This window comes from Protomyctophum bolini (assembly GCF_963924005.1).
Source record: "Protomyctophum bolini genome assembly, chromosome: 6".
Taxonomy (NCBI): Eukaryota; Metazoa; Chordata; class Actinopteri; order Myctophiformes; family Myctophidae; genus Protomyctophum; species Protomyctophum bolini.
Window position 1 is genome coordinate 19,916,652 of NC_137867.1, and position 16,710 is coordinate 19,933,361.

General features: G+C 34.8%; 1 protein-coding gene across 1 annotated transcript in view; it reads left to right on the forward strand.

The window, feature by feature from the left end:
• elac1 (elaC ribonuclease Z 1) overlaps window positions 1-15,378 on the forward strand; it is a 123,344-nt gene extending 107,966 nt beyond the window's left edge. The window contains exons 4-5 of the mRNA XM_080765569.1: window positions 13,977-14,187; window positions 14,538-15,378. Of these exons, the coding sequence (XP_080621695.1) occupies window positions 13,977-14,187; window positions 14,538-15,016 (690 nt within the window). The 3' untranslated portion in view covers window positions 15,017-15,378. The remainder of the gene's footprint in view (window positions 1-13,976; window positions 14,188-14,537) is intronic.
• The last annotated feature ends 1,332 nt before the right edge of the window (window positions 15,379-16,710 follow it).

Consider the following 16,710-nt stretch of genomic DNA (forward strand, 5'->3'; position numbering starts at 1 on the left):
CAACAACCAAAAGTGTAAAATAATGTTTTAGGAGCTGTTTCTCAACAACCAAAGTGTCAAATAATGGTTAGAAGCTGTTTTTCAACAACCAAAAGTGTCAAATAATGTTTTAGGAGCTGTTTCTCAACAACCAAAGTGTCAAATAATGGTTAGAAGCTGTTTTTCAACAACCAAAAGTGTCAAATAATGTTTTAGGAGCTGTTTCTCAATAACCAAAAGTGTAAAATAATGTTTTAGGAGCTGTTTCTCAACAACCAAAGTGTCAAATAATGGTTAGAAGCTGTTTTTCAACAACCAAGAGTGTCAAATAATGTTTTAGGAGCTGTTTCTCAATAACCAAAAGTGTAAAATAATGTTTTAGGAGCTGTTTCTCAACAACCAAAGTGTCAAATAATGGTTAGAAGCTGTTTCTCAACAACCAAAAGTGTCAAATAATGTTTTAGGAGCTGTTTCTCAACAACCAAAAGTGTAAAATAATGTTTTAGGAGCTGTTTCTCAACAACCAAAGTGTCAAATAATGGTTAGAAGCTGTTTTTCAACAACCAAAAGTGTCAAATAATGTTTTAGGAGCTGTTTCTCAATAACCAAAAGTGTAAAATAATGTTTTAGGAGCTGTTTCTCAACAACCAAAGTGTCAAATAATGGTTAGAAGCTGTTTTTCAACAACCAAAAGTGTCAAATAATGTTTTAGGAGCTGTTTCTCAATAACCAAAAGTGTAAAATAATGTTTTAGGAGCTGTTTCTCAACAACCAAAGTGTCAAATAATGGTTAGAAGCTGTTTTTCAACAACCAAGAGTGTCAAATAATGTTTTAGGAGCTGTTTCTCAATAACCAAAAGTGTAAAATAATGTTTTAGGAGCTGTTTCTCAACAACCAAAGTGTCAAATAATGGTTAGAAGCTGTTTCTCAACAACCAAAAGTGTCAAATAATGTTTTAGGAGCTGTTTCTCAACAACCAAAAGTGTCAAATAATGTTTTAGGAGCTGTTTCTCAACAACCAAAGTGTCAAATAATGGTTAGAAGCTGTTTTTCAACAACCAAAAGTGTCAAATAATGTTTTAGGAGCTGTTTCTCAACAACCAAAAGTGTAAAATAATGTTTTAGGAGCTGTTTCTCAACAACCAAAGTGTCAAATAATGGTTAGAAGCTGTTTTTCAACAACCAAAAGTGTCAAATAATGTTTTAGGAGCTGTTTCTCAATAACCAAAAGTGTAAAATAATGTTTTAGGAGCTGTTTCTCAACAACCAAAGTGTCAAATAATGGTTAGAAGCGGTTTTTCAACAACCAAAAGTGTCAAATAATGTTTTAGGAGCTGTTTCTCAATAACCAAAAGTGTAAAATAATTTGCCAAAATAATTTGCCTCCCAAAATAATTTGCCAAAATAATTTGCCTCCCAAAATAATTTGCCAAAATAATTTGCCTCCCAAAATAATTTGCCAAAATAATTTGCCTCCCAAAATAATTTGCCAAAATAATTTGCCAAAATAATTTGCCTCCCAAAATAATTTGCCAAAATAATTTGCCTCCCAAAATAATTTGCCAAAATAATTTGCCTCCCAAAATAATTTGCCAAAATAATTTGCCTCCCAAAATAATTTGCCAAAATAATTTGTCTCCCAAAATAATTTGCCAAAATAATTTGCCTCCCAAAATAATTTGCCTCCCAAAATAATTTGCCAAAATAATTTGCCTGCCAAAATAATTTGCCTCCCAAAATAATTTGCCTGCCAAAATAATTTGCCTCCCAAAATAATTTGCCTCCCAAAATAATTTGCCAAAATAATTTGCCAAAATAATTTGCCTCCCAAAATAATTTGCCTCCCAAAATAATTTGCCAAAATAATTTGCCTCCCAAAATAATTTGCCAAAATAATTTGCCTGCCAAAATTATTTGCCTCCCAAAATAATTTGCCTCCCAAAATAATTTGCCAAAATAATTTGCCTCCCAAAATAATTTGCCTCCCAATATAATTTGCCTCCCAAAATAATTTGCCAAAATAATTTGCCTCCCAAAATAATTTGCCAAAATAATTTGCCAAAATAATTTGCCTCCCAAAATAATTTGCCTCCCAAAATAATAATAATCACCAATAATAATAACCAAAAGTGTCAAATAATGTTTTAGGAGCTGTTTCTCAATAACCAAATGTGTAAAATAATGTTTTAGGAGCTGTTTCTCAACAACCAAAGTGTCAAATAATGGTTAGAAGCTGTTCTTCAACAACCAAAAGTGTCAAATAATGTTTTAGGAGCTGTTTCTCAACAACCAAAAGTGTAAAATAATGTTTTAGGAGCTGTTTCTCAACCACCAAAGTGTCAAATAATGGTTAGAAGCTGTTTTTCAACAACCAAAAGTGTCAAATAATGTTTTAGGAGCTGTTTCTCAATAACCAAAAGTGTAAAATAATGTTTTAGGAGCTGTTTCTCAACAACCAAAGTGTCAAATAATGGTTAGAAGCTGTTTTTCAACAACCAAAAGTGTCAAATAATGTTTTAGGAGCTGTTTCTCAATAACCAAAAGTGTAAAATAATGTTTTAGGAGCTGTTTCTCAACAACCAAAGTGTCAAATAATGGTTAGACGCTGTTTTTCAACAACAAAAAGTGTCAAATTATGTTTTAGGAGCTGTTTCTCAACAACCAAAAGTGTAAAATAATGTTTTAGGAGCTGTTTCTCAACAACCAAAGTGTCAAATAATGGTTAGAAGCTGTTTTTCAACAACCAAAAGTGTCAAATAATGTTTTAGGAGCCGTTTCTCAATAACCAAAAGTGTAAAATAATGTTTTAGGAGCTGTTTCTCAACAACCAAAGTGTCAAATAATGGTTAGAAGCTGTTTTTCAACAACCAAAAGTGTCAAATAATGTTTTAGGAGCTGTTTCTCAATAACCAAAAGTGTAAAATAATGTTTTAGGAGCTGTTTCTCAACAACCAAAGTGTCAAATAATGGTTAGACGCTGTTTTTCAACAACCAAAAGTGTCAAATAATGTTTTAGGAGCTGTTTCTCAACAACCAAAAGTGTAAAATAATGTTTTAGGAGCTGTTTTTCAACAACCATAGTGTCAAATAATGGTTAAAAGCTGTTTTTCAACAACCAAAAGTGTCAAATAATGTTTTAGTAGCTGTTTCTCAATAACCAAAAGTGTAAAATAATGTTTTAGGAGCTGTTTCTCAACAACCAAAGTGTCAAATAATGGTTAGAAGCTGTTTTTCAACAACCAAAAGTGTCAAATAATGTTTTAGGAGCTGTTTCTCAATAACCAAAAGTGTAAAATAATGTTTTAGGAGCTGTTTCTCAACAACCAAATTGTCAAATAATGTTTTAGGAGCTGTTTGTCAATAACCAAAAGTGTAAAATAATGTTTTAGGAGCTGTTTCTCAACAACCAAAGTGTCAAATAATGGTTAGAAGCTGTTTTTCAACAACCAAAAGTGTCAAATAATGTTTTAGGAGCTGTTTGTCAATAACCAAAAGTGTAAAATAATGTTTTAGGAGCTGTTTCTCAACAACCAAAGTGTCAAATAATGGTTAGAAGCGGTTTTTCAACAACCAAAAGTGTCAAATAATGTTTTAGGAGCTGTTTCTCAATAACCAAAAGTGTAAAATAATTTGCCAAAATAATTTGCCTCCCAAAATAATTTGCCAAAATAATTTGCCTCCCAAAATAATTTGCCAAAATAATTTGCCTCCCAAAATAATTTGCCAAAATAATTTGCCTCCCAAAATAATTTGCCAAAATAATTTGCCTCCCAAAATAATTTGTCTCCCAAATAATTTGCCAAATAATTTGCCTCCCAAAATAATTTGCCTCCCAAAATAATTTGCCTCCCAAAATAATTTGCCAAAATAATTTGCCTCCCAAAATAATTTGCCTCCCAAAATAATTTGCCAAAATAATTTGTCTCCCAAAATAATTTGCCAAAATAATTTGCCAAAATAATTTGCCTCCCAAAATAATTTGCCTCCCAAAATAATTTGCCTCCCAAAATAATTTGCCAAAATAATTTGCCTGCCAAAATAATTTGCCTCCCAAAATAATTTGCCAAAATAATTTGCCTGCCAAAATAATTTGCCTCCCAAAATAATTTGCCTCCCAAAATAATTTGCCTCCCAAAATAATTTGCCTCCCAAAATAATTTGCCAAAATAATTTGCCTCCCAAAATAATTTGCCTGCCAAAATAATTTGCCTCCCAAAATAATTTGCCAAAATAATTTGCCTGCCAAAATAATTTGCCTCCCAAAATAATTTGCCTCCCAAAATAATTTGCCAAAATAATTTGCCTCCCAAAATAATTTGCCTCCCAAAATAATTTGCCTCCCAAAATAATTTGCCTCCCAAAATAATTTGCCTCCCAAAATAATTTGCCTCCCAAAATAATTTGCCTGCCAAAATAATTTGCCTCCCAAAATAATTTGCCAAAATAATTTGCCTGCCAAAATAATTTGCCTCCCAAAATAATTTGCCAAAATAATTTGCCTCCCAAAATAATTTGCCTCCCAAAATAATTTGCCTGCCAAAATAATTTGCCTCCCAAAATAATTTGCCTCCCAATATAATTTGCCTCCCAAAATAATTTGCCAAAATAATTTGCCTCCCAAAATAATTTGCCTCCCAAAATAATTTGCCTCCCAAAATAATTTGCCTCCCAAAATAATTTGCCAAAATAATTTGCCTGCCAAAATAATTTGCCTCCCAAAATAATTTGCCAAAATAATTTGCCTGCCAAAATAATTTGCCTCCCAAAATAATTTGCCAAAATAATTTGCCTCCCAAAATAATTTGCCTCCCAAAATAATTTGCCTCCCAAAATAATTTGCCTGCCAAAATAATTTGCCTCCCAAAATAATTTGCCTCCCAAAATAATTTGCCTCCCAAAATAATTTTCCAAAATAATTTGCCTGCCTGCCAAAATAATTTGCCTCCCAAAATAATTTGCCTGCCAAAATAATTTGCCTCCCAAAATTATTTGCCAAAATTATTTGCCTCCCAAAATAATTTGCCAAAATAATTTGCCTCCCAAAATACTTTGCCTCCCAAAATAATTTGCCTCCCAAAATAATTTGCCTCCCAAAATAATTTGCCTCCCAAAATAATTTGCCTCCCAATATAATTTGCCTCCCAAAATAATTTGCCAAAATAATTTGCCTCCCAAAATAATTTGCCAAAATAATTTGCCTCCCAAAATAATTTGCCTCCCAAAATAATAATAATCACCAATAATAATAACCAAAAGTGTCAAATAATGTTTTAGGAGCTGTTTCTCAATAACCAAATGTGTAAAATAATGTTTTAGGAGCTGTTTCTCAACAACCAAAGTGTCAAATAATGGTTAGAAGCTGTTTTTCAACAACCAAAAGTGTCAAATAATGTTTTAGGAGCTGTTTCTCAACAACCAAAAGTGTAAAATAATGTTTTAGGAGCTTTTTCTCAACCACCAAAGTGTCAAATAATGGTTAGAAGCTGTTTTTCAACAACCAAAAGTGTCAAATAATGTTTTAGGAGCTGTTTCTCAATAACCAAAAGTGTAAAATAATGTTTTAGGAGCTGTTTCTCAACAACCAAAGTGTCAAATAATGGTTAGAAGCTGTTTTTCAACAACCAAAAGTGTCAAATAATGTTTTAGGAGCTGTTTCTCAATAACCAAAAGTGTAAAATAATGTTTTAGGAGCTGTTTCTCAACAACCAAAGTGTCAAATAATGGTTAGACGCTGTTTTTCAACAACAAAAAGTGTCAAATTATGTTTTAGGAGCTGTTTCTCAACAACCAAAAGTGTAAAATAATGTTTTAGGAGCTGTTTCTCAACAACCAAAGTGTCAAATAATGGTTAGAAGCTGTTTTTCAACAACCAAAAGTGTCAAATAATGTTTTAGGAGCTGTTTCTCAATAACCAAAAGTGTCAAATAATGTTTTAGGAGCTGTTTCTCAACAACCAAAGTGTCAAATAATGGTTAGAAGCTGTTTTTCAACAACCAAAAGTGTCAAATAATGTTTTAGGAGCTGTTTCTCAACAACCAAAAGTGTAAAATAATGTTTTAGGAGCTGTTTCTCAACAACCAAAGTGTCAAATAATGGTTAGAAGCTGTTTTTCAACAACCAAAAGTGTCAAATAATGTTTTAGGAGCTGTTTCTCAATAACCAAAAGTGTAAAATAATGTTTTAGGAGCTGTTTCTCAACAACCAAAGTGTCAAATAATGGTTAGAAGCTGTTTTTCAACAACCAAAAGTGTCAAATAATGTTTTAGGAGCTGTTTCTCAATAACCAAAAGTGTAAAATAATGTTTTATGAGCTGTTTCTCAACAACCAAAGTGTCAAATAATGGTTAGAAGCTGTTTTTCAACAACCAAAAGTGTCAAATAATGTTTTAGGAGCTGTTTCTCAATAACCAAAAGTGTAAAATAATGTTTTAGGAGCTGTTTCTCAACAACCAAAGTGTCAAATAATGGTTAGAAGCTGTTTTTCAACAACCAAAAGTGTCAAATAATGTTTTAGGAGCCGTTTCTCAATAACCAAAAGTGTAAAATAATGTTTTAGGAGCTGTTTCTCAACAACCAAAGTGTCAAATATTGGTTAGAAGCTGTTTTTCAACAACAAAAAGTGTCAAATAATGTTTTAGGAGCTGTTTCTCAACAACCAAAAGTGTAAAATAATGTTTTAGGAGCTGTTTCTCAACAACCAAAGTGTCAAATAATGGTTAGAAGCTGTTTTTCAACAACCAAAAGTGTCAAATAATGTTTTAGGAGCTGTTTGTCAATAACCAAAAGTGTAAAATAATGTTTTAGGAGCTGTTTCTCAACAACCAAAGTGTCAAATAATGGTTAGAAGCGGGTTTTCAACAACCAAAAGTGTCAAATAATGTTTTAGGAGCTGTTTCTCAATAACCAAAAGTGTAAAATAATTTGCCAAAATAATTTGCCTCCCAAAATAATTTGCCAAAATAATTTGCCTCCCAAAATAATTTGCCAAAATAATTTGCCTCCCAAAATAATTTGCCTCCCAAAATAATTTGCCAAAATAATTTGCCTCCCAAAATAATTTGCCAAAATAATTTGCCTCCCAAAATAATTTGTCTCCCAAAATAATTTGCCAAATAATTTGCCTCCCAAAATAATTTGCCTCCCAAAATAATTTGCCAAAATAATTTGCCTCCCAAAATAATTTGCCTCCCAAAATAATTTGCCAAAATAATTTGTCTCCCAAAATAATTTGCCAAAATAATTTGCCTCCCAAAATAATTTGCCAAAATAATTTGCCTCCCAAAATAATTTGCCTCCCAAAATAATTTGCCAAAATAATTTGCCTGCCAAAATAATTTGCCTGCCAAAATAATTTGCCAAAATAATTTGCCTCCCAAAATAATTTGCCTCCCAAAATAATTTGCCTCCCAAAATAATTTGCCAAAATAATTTGCCAAAATAATTTGCCTCCCAAAATAATTTGCCAAAATAATTTGCCTGCCAAAATTATTTGCCTCCCAAAATAATTTGCCTCCCAAAATAATTTGCCAAAATAATTTGCCTCCCAAAATAATTTGCCTCCCAATATAATTTGCCTCCCAAAATAATTTGCCAAAATAATTTGCCTCCCAAAATAATTTGCCAAAATAATTTGCCAAAATAATTTGCCTCCCAAAATAATTTGCCTCCCAAAATAATAATAATCACCAATAATAATAACCAAAAGTGTCAAATAATGTTTTAGGAGCTGTTTCTCAATAACCAAATGTGTAAAATAATGTTTTAGGAGCTGTTTCTCAACAACCAAAGTGTCAAATAATGGTTAGAAGCTGTTTTTCAACAACCAAAAGTGTCAAATAATGTTTTAGGAGCTGTTTCTCAACAACCAAAAGTGTAAAATAATGTTTTAGGAGCTGTTTCTCAACCACCAAAGTGTCAAATAATGGTTAGAAGCTGTTTTTCAACAACCAAAAGTGTCAAATAATGTTTTAGGAGCTGTTTCTCAATAACCAAAAGTGTAAAATAATGTTTTAGGAGCTGTTTCTCAACAACCAAAGTGTCAAATAATGGTTAGAAGCTGTTTTTCAACAACCAAAAGTGTCAAATAATGTTTTAGGAGCTGTTTCTCAATAACCAAAAGTGTAAAATAATGTTTTAGGAGCTGTTTCTCAACAACCAAAGTGTCAAATAATGGTTAGACGCTGTTTTTCAACAACAAAAAGTGTCAAATTATGTTTTAGGAGCTGTTTCTCAACAACCAAAAGTGTAAAATAATGTTTTAGGAGCTGTTTCTCAACAACCAAAGTGTCAAATAATGGTTAGAAGCTGTTTTTCAACAACCAAAAGTGTCAAATAATGTTTTAGGAGCTGTTTCTCAATAACCAAAAGTGTCAAATAATGTTTTAGGAGCTGTTTCTCAACAACCAAAGTGTCAAATAATGGTTAGAAGCTGTTTTTCAACAACCAAAAGTGTCAAATAATGTTTTAGGAGCTGTTTCTCAACAACCAAAAGTGTAAAATAATGTTTTAGGAGCTGTTTCTCAACAACCAAAGTGTCAAATAATGGTTAGAAGCTGTTTTTCAACAACCAAAAGTGTCAAATAATGTTTTAGGAGCTGTTTCTCAATAACCAAAAGTGTAAAATAATGTTTTAGGAGCTGTTTCTCAACAACCAAAGTGTCAAATAATGGTTAGAAGCTGTTTTTCAACAACCAAAAGTGTCAAATAATGTTTTAGGAGCTGTTTCTCAATAACCAAAAGTGTAAAATAATGTTTTATGAGCTGTTTCTCAACAACCAAAGTGTCAAATAATGGTTAGAAGCTGTTTTTCAACAACCAAAAGTGTCAAATAATGTTTTAGGAGCTGTTTCTCAATAACCAAAAGTGTAAAATAATGTTTTAGGAGCTGTTTCTCAACAACCAAAGTGTCAAATAATGGTTAGAAGCTGTTTTTCAACAAACAAAAGTGTCAAATAATGTTTTAGGAGCCGTTTCTCAATAACCAAAAGTGTAAAATAATGTTTTAGGAGCTGTTTCTCAACAACCAAAGTGTCAAATAATGGTTAGAAGCTGTTTTTCAACAACCAAAAGTGTCAAATAATGTTTTAGGAGCTGTTTCTCAATAACCAAAAGTGTAAAATAATGTTTTAGGAGCTGTTTCTCAACAACCAAAGTGTCAAATAATGGTTAGACGCTGTTTTTCAACAACAAAAAGTGTCAAATAATGTTTTAGGAGCTGTTTCTCAACAACCAAAAGTGTAAAATAATGTTTTAGGAGCTGTTTTTCAACAACCATAGTGTCAAATAATGGTTAAAAGCTGTTTTTCAACAACCAAAAGTGTCAAATAATGTTTTAGTAGCTGTTTCTCAATAACCAAAAGTGTAAAATAATGTTTTAGGAGCTGTTTCTCAACAACCAAAGTGTCAAATAATGGTTAGAAGCTGTTTTTCAACAACCAAAAGTGTCAAATAATGTTTTAGGAGCTGTTTCTCAATAACCAAAAGTGTAAAATAATGTTTTAGGAGCTGTTTCTCAACAACCAAAGTGTCAAATAATGTTTTAGGAGCTGTTTGTCAATAACCAAAAGTGTAAAATAATGTTTTAGGAGCTGTTTCTCAACAACCAAAGTGTCAAATAATGGTTAGAAGCTGTTTTTCAACAACCAAAAGTGTCAAATAATGTTTTAGGAGCTGTTTGTCAATAACCAAAAGTGTAAAATAATGTTTTAGGAGCTGTTTCTCAACAACCAAAGTGTCAAATAATGGTTAGAAGCGGTTTTTCAACAACCAAAAGTGTCAAATAATGTTTTAGGAGCTGTTTCTCAATAACCAAAAGTGTAAAATAATTTGCCAAAATAATTTGCCTCCCAAAATAATTTGCCAAAATAATTTGCCTCCCAAAATAATTTGCCAAAATAATTTGCCTCCCAAAATAATTTGCCAAAATAATTTGCCTCCCAAAATAATTTGCCAAAATAATTTGCCTCCCAAAATAATTTGCCAAAATAATTTGCCTCCCAAAATAATTTGTCTCCCAAATAATTTGCCTCCCAAAATAATTTGCCTCCCAAAATAATTTGCCTCCCAAAATAATTTGCCAAAATAATTTGCCTCCCAAAATAATTTGCCTCCCAAAATAATTTGCCAAAATAATTTGTCTCCCAAAATAATTTGCCAAAATAATTTGCCAAAATAATTTGCCTCCCAAAATAATTTGCCTCCCAAAATAATTTGCCAAAATAATTTGCCTGCCAAAATAATTTGCCTCCCAAAATAATTTGCCAAAATAATTTGCCTGCCAAAATAATTTGCCTCCCAAAATAATTTGCCTCCCAAAATAATTTGCCTCCCAAAATAATTTGCCAAAATAATTTGCCTCCCAAAATAATTTGCCTGCCAAAATAATTTGCCTCCCAAAATAATTTGCCAAAATAATTTGCCTGCCAAAATAATTTGCCTCCCAAAATAATTTGCCTCCCAAAATAATTTGCCAAAATAATTTGCCTCCCAAAATAATTTGCCTCCCAAAATAATTTGCCTCCCAAAATAATTTGCCAAAATAATTTGCCTCCCAAAATAATTTGCCAAAATAATTTGCCTGCCAAAATAATTTGCCTGCCAAAATAATTTGCCTCCCAAAATAATTTGCCAAAATAATTTGCCTGCCAAAATAATTTGCCTCCCAAAATAATTTGCCAAAATAATTTGCCTCCCAAAATAATTTGCCTCCCAAAATAATTTGCCTCCCAAAATAATTTGCCAAAATAATTTGCCTGCCTGCCAAAATAATTTGCCTCCCAAAATAATTTGCCTGCCAAAATAATTTGCCTCCCAAAATTATTTGCCAAAATTATTTGCCTCCCAAAATAATTTGCCAAAATAATTTGCCTCCCAAAATACTTTGCCTCCCAAAATAATTTGCCTCCCAAAATAATTTGCCTCCCAAAATAATTTGCCTCCCAAAATAATTTGCCTCCCAAAATAATTTGCCTCCCAATATAATTTGCCTCCCAAAATAATTTGCCAAAATAATTTGCCTCCCAAAATAATTTGCCAAAATAATTTGCCTCCCAAAATAATTTGCCAAAATAATTTGCCTCCCAAAATAATTTGCCTCCCAAAATAATAATAATCACCAATAATAATAACCAAAAGTGTCAAATAATGTTTTAGGAGCTGTTTCTCAATAACCAAATGTGTAAAATAATGTTTTAGGAGCTGTTTCTCAACAACCAAAGTGTCAAATAATGGTTAGAAGCTGTTTTTCAACAACCAAAAGTGTCAAATAATGTTTTAGGAGCTGTTTCTCAACAACCAAAAGTGTAAAATAATGTTTTAGGAGCTGTTTCTCAACCACCAAAGTGTCAAATAATGGTTAGAAGCTGTTTTTCAACAACCAAAAGTGTCAAATAATGTTTTAGGAGCTGTTTCTCAATAACCAAAAGTGTAAAATAATGTTTTAGGAGCTGTTTCTCAACAACCAAAGTGTCAAATAATGGTTAGAAGCTGTTTTTCAACAACCAAAAGTGTCAAATAATGTTTTAGGAGCTGTTTCTCAATAACCAAAAGTGTAAAATAATGTTTTAGGAGCTGTTTCTCAACAACCAAAGTGTCAAATAATGGTTAGACGCTGTTTTTCAACAACAAAAAGTGTCAAATTATGTTTTAGGAGCTGTTTCTCAACAACCAAAAGTGTAAAATAATGTTTTAGGAGCTGTTTCTCAACAACCAAAGTGTCAAATAATGGTTAGAAGCTGTTTTTCAACAACCAAAAGTGTCAAATAATGTTTTAGGAGCTGTTTCTCAATAACCAAAAGTGTCAAATAATGTTTTAGGAGCTGTTTCTCAACAACCAAAGTGTCAAATAATGGTTAGAAGCTGTTTTTCAACAACCAAAAGTGTCAAATAATGTTTTAGGAGCTGTTTCTCAACAACCAAAAGTGTAAAATAATGTTTTAGGAGCTGTTTCTCAACAACCAAAGTGTCAAATAATGGTTAGAAGCTGTTTTTCAACAACCAAAAGTGTCAAATAATGTTTTAGGAGCTGTTTCTCAACAACCAAAAGTGTCAAATAATGTTTTAGGAGCTGTTTCTCAACAACCAAAGTGTCAAATAATGGTTAGAAGCTGTTTGTCAACAACCAAAAGTGTCAAATAATGTTTTAGGAGCTGTTTCTCAACAACCAAAGTGTCAAATAATGGTTAGAAGCTGTTTTTCAACAACCAAAAGTGTCAAATAATGTTTTAGGAGCTGTTTCTCAACAACCAAAAGTGTCAAATAATGTTTTAGGAGCTGTTTCTCAACAACCAAAGTGTCAAATAATGGTTAGAAGCTGTTTTTCAACAACCAAAAGTGTCAAATAATGTTTTAGGAGCTGTTTCTCAACAACCAAAGTGTCAAATAATGGTTAGAAGCTGGCAAATTATTTTGGCAAATTATTAAAAACTTTGTTTTTAGATACGGGAGGCAAACGAATTCCATCAAAACACTGTTTTTAGATACGGGAGGCAAACGAATTCCATCAAAACACTGTTTTTAGATACGGGAGGCAAACGAATTCCCTCAAAACACTGTTTTTAGATACGGGAGGCAAACAAATTCCATCAAAACACTGTTTTTAGATACGGGAGGCAAACGAATTCCATCAAAACACTGTTTTTAGATACGGGAGGCAAACGAATTCCCTCAAAACTCTGTTTATAGATACGGGAGGCAAACTAATTCCATCAAAACACTGTTTTTAGATACGGGAGGCAAACGAATTCCATCAAAACACTGTTTTTAGATACGGGAGGCAAACGAATTCTATCAAAACACTGTTTTTAGATACGGGAGGCAAACCTACAAGCTCGTAGCGAGCCACTCGGTGGCGCGCTATGAGCTTGTAGATCTGCTATTTTTCAATAGCTAAAGCATAACATAATGCTAACACCAAAAGGGGTTCCCGCCCAAATTGGGTTAATCCAGTACATTTTGAAATCCGGACATATTTCGACATGGAAGCATTGATGCTTTTGCTTAAACGGATAGTTCACAATGTTTTAACTTGAGCTGTATGAAATACTTGCCATTTAATATAGTTGTTGCAACTGTATTGCTTGCCAGAGTCTCGTGGTGGGAGTTCTGCTCTGGTTTTGGTGAATATTAATCCATTCTGGACGGGAACCCCTTTTGGTTGGTGTGTGAATGTGGGAAGTGAGGTCGCTGGCGACAACTGTTCGCCGCTTCACCTCCCAATGTATGAATGAATGAACCATTGTAAAGCGCTTTGAGCACTTGGAAAAGCGCTCTAGAAATGCAATTCATCATCCAAACAATCGTCTTCACATTCAGTGTAAGTATTAATGACGCAGTGCTGATTGTGAAGTTGGCCAACTTGGCCATATCAGCAGTTTCCCAGAACCGGTTGTTATGACCCGGGTACTTTTCAACTGGTGTTGGCTGATTATATTTGGGAACTATAGGAGGGAGACCATTTTTGTGTTACACCTGGTGACCCCTAGGCTGGGTTGTAACACCGGTGTGCGCCACAACTACATGGAAAGTCAATGCAAAGGTGGCCGTTGCCCACAAATGAATTGATACGCAATGTGACCAATGAAAGGCACACAGGTTCTATACTATCACCACAACAACATAACATCAATACACAATACCAACACAGCTACAGAAAACCAATATAAAATGAACACTACTCACCAACAAAATCAACAATTCACAACAACAATACAACAGCTACACAGCTTGGACATATTTTGCATGCATTGTGATGGAATACCACGTTGTTATTTTTCCATGTGTTTGTCTTCTGTTTATTATGTTGATTTATTTAACCCATTGAGACGGGGAAAGGCATCTGTGTCATTTTAGATTTCAGCATTGCACACTGTGAGCTTATACATCTGCTAATTTTGAAAAATCTTGAAAGTGTGAGAACTACTGATTTAGAAGGCATTTGTAGAATTGGCCTCAGTTCTTCATGGTTTTTAATCTGGTCTCCTTCCTTGTTTTTCTTTAGATGACAGCAGAACATGGTCCTCTTCACCCTCAGGAGCGTCCTGGGAGGAGCATTTCACTTGATGCCTCCACTGACTGCTACCACCTCCTAGAGGACAAGAGATTTGTGGTCAAGGCCTTCAGGTTGTACCACCGTATCCCATCATTTGGCTTCTCCATTCAAGAGCACGATCGGCCTGGGAGACTCAACACTGCACTGCTTCGGGAGTTGGGTATAATGACTTCCAGTATTTATTTTTACTAGTTAGTCAGTCAGTACAAAGTGTTTAGTTTTGCCCAAGAAAAGTCCATGGCCTTATGACAGTCATTTGTTTGTAGCATCCCTCCTCCCACAAATCAAATGCAAACCAGGCTACATCACCAGTGGTTGTCCGATTCAAAGAATCAGTGCCAAAAATGTAATTAAAAAAGCAATTTGTGCAGCTTATTCATGGTGGTAGTTAGCTATAGAAATGCACAATCTAGTGGTTTGAAAATGTTGCACCTTTTAAAGCCAGCCAGATTGTAAGAGCAGTCACAGTACATGGATGGTTTGCCTGATCCCATTTTTTATGCCCCATAGGTCTGAAGCCAGGACCACTTTATGGGCGCCTGAAAGCAGGTGAATCAGTAACACTAGAGAGCGGACGTATGGTGTCTTCTAGTGAGGTATTGGAAGAGGCCATACCCGGGAGGAAAGTCTGCATTCTAGGGGATTGTAGCTCAGTCACTGGAGAAGGTCCATTGCGTATGTGCAACAAAGCAGACATTTTGGTTCACGAGGCCACCCTGGGAGATGAGCACCATGAGAAAGCAGTGGAGCATGGTCACAGTACACCTAAAATGGCTGCGGCAGTGGCCCGGGCATGCTGTGCACGGAGATTGGTACTGTACCACTTTAGTCAGCGGTACAAGCCATGCGCTTTGCGTAAGGAGGGGGATGAAGATGACATTACAGAACTCAGGATACAGGCTGAGGATGCGCTACAAGGGAGTGGTATAGAAGTGACTTTGGCTGAGGACTTTCTCACTCTGCCAATTCCACTCAAAAGGTCACAGTAATGCTCTAGATTTAGTATTATTTATACTGATATGAATAAATTGCCCTGAAAATGAACAGAATCCAATCACTATAAAAAAAAAGAGTAAAAAACATCGGAGCACTCCCATCAGTTTGGTTTGGTATTGAGTATTCAACATGGTTTGGTATTGAGTGATCATAAGTAGCAGTTAATAACCGTTAATAGCAGTTAATAGCCAATAGACCAGTAAGACGCGCAAACGCGGGAAGCGAACGCAGCTGAGACCCTGCAGATCATGTCTGTCTGTCTGTGTGTCTGTCCCGCTGTTACTGTATATGTTGACCTGGCCCCTTTTGTGCCCATATATGGAGCTGAGTGGACCTGGCCCCTTTTGTGCCTATATATGGAGCTGAGTGATTGCTGATGCAACACACTCCATATTTGGATAGCGGGACAGACACACACACAGACACACAGACAGACATGATCTGCTAGGTCTCATTGCAAACGCAGTGAGCACTTACTATGAGACCTAGCAGATCATGTCTGTCTGTCTGTCTGTCTGTCTGTCCGTGTGTCTGTCCCGCTATCCAAATATGGAGTGTGTTGCATCAGCAATCACTCAGCTCCATATATGGCCACAAAAGGGGCCAGGTCCACTCGGCTCCATATATGGGCACAAAAGGGGCACCATATAAGGAGTCCCCAAAGCAGCTATACGTCCAAAACCCAAATATGTACGAGCTGCGTTCGCTTCCTGCGTTTGCGCGTCTTACTCGTAGTAAGTGCTCATTGCGTTCGCAATAATGACTTATAGTAGCATAATGGGGAGGGATCCAAACATCCATACCTCCTTCATAGAGACACAAGGTTCATTTATCACAAAGCCATATCATTGCTAATTATTATTATTATTTATTTATTTTGATAAATAAGGTGGATAAGTTGAGGAACGACATGTGTGTACAATGAATATTAATGTGTCACATAACATTAAAGACGGTATCATGAGGGGAAAGGAGTGCATATTTGGAATTAATCAGGTTGTGGAAGAAAATACTGTATAGAAAGAATGCCATTACATCTATCTGATGACAAACCTCCAGGTACAGACAATCTTGACTACAGACAATAAGTGTTCACTACCTAGAAATATTGTCAAATATATCGTCTATGAAACCTTGCATTTTTGACACCTAACCCACAATCCCAGTCACTCACCCCAGGCAAGCCCCCAGGTCATCGTGACATCAGCCCCCTGGTCACCCCAGGTGCCCAGGTCATTGTGACATCACGTGACATCATCAGGGATGGATATATGGTAAATGTGTCATCAATATTGGCCAGCAACTCATCTTACCTCAAACCCTTAAGGCCTATTCATAGTCTGGATTTTCAGTGGTGAGGTGACCACCGCTCCAGTGGTGAGCTGACCACCGGAGCTGAAATAACGTTGAGCGGTGGTAAAAACAGAGAGAAGGGCTGGAGCGGTGGCGGTGGTTTGCTCTTCACCGCGGCTCGTGATGTCATGTTGTAGTTCGGTGGTCACCCCACCACCGTAAATCCAGACTATGTATGAGCCTTTAGATCTCCATATATGGATATATGTCAGAACCTGTTCCATTTGTTGATCCTTCCCCATCCATCATTCCTCTTCGATGTCTCCCTTTTTGTCCATTCAGTTCTCAACAGGCCCGAAACTTTTAAAACAGGTCCGAAACTTAAGGCCCAGCC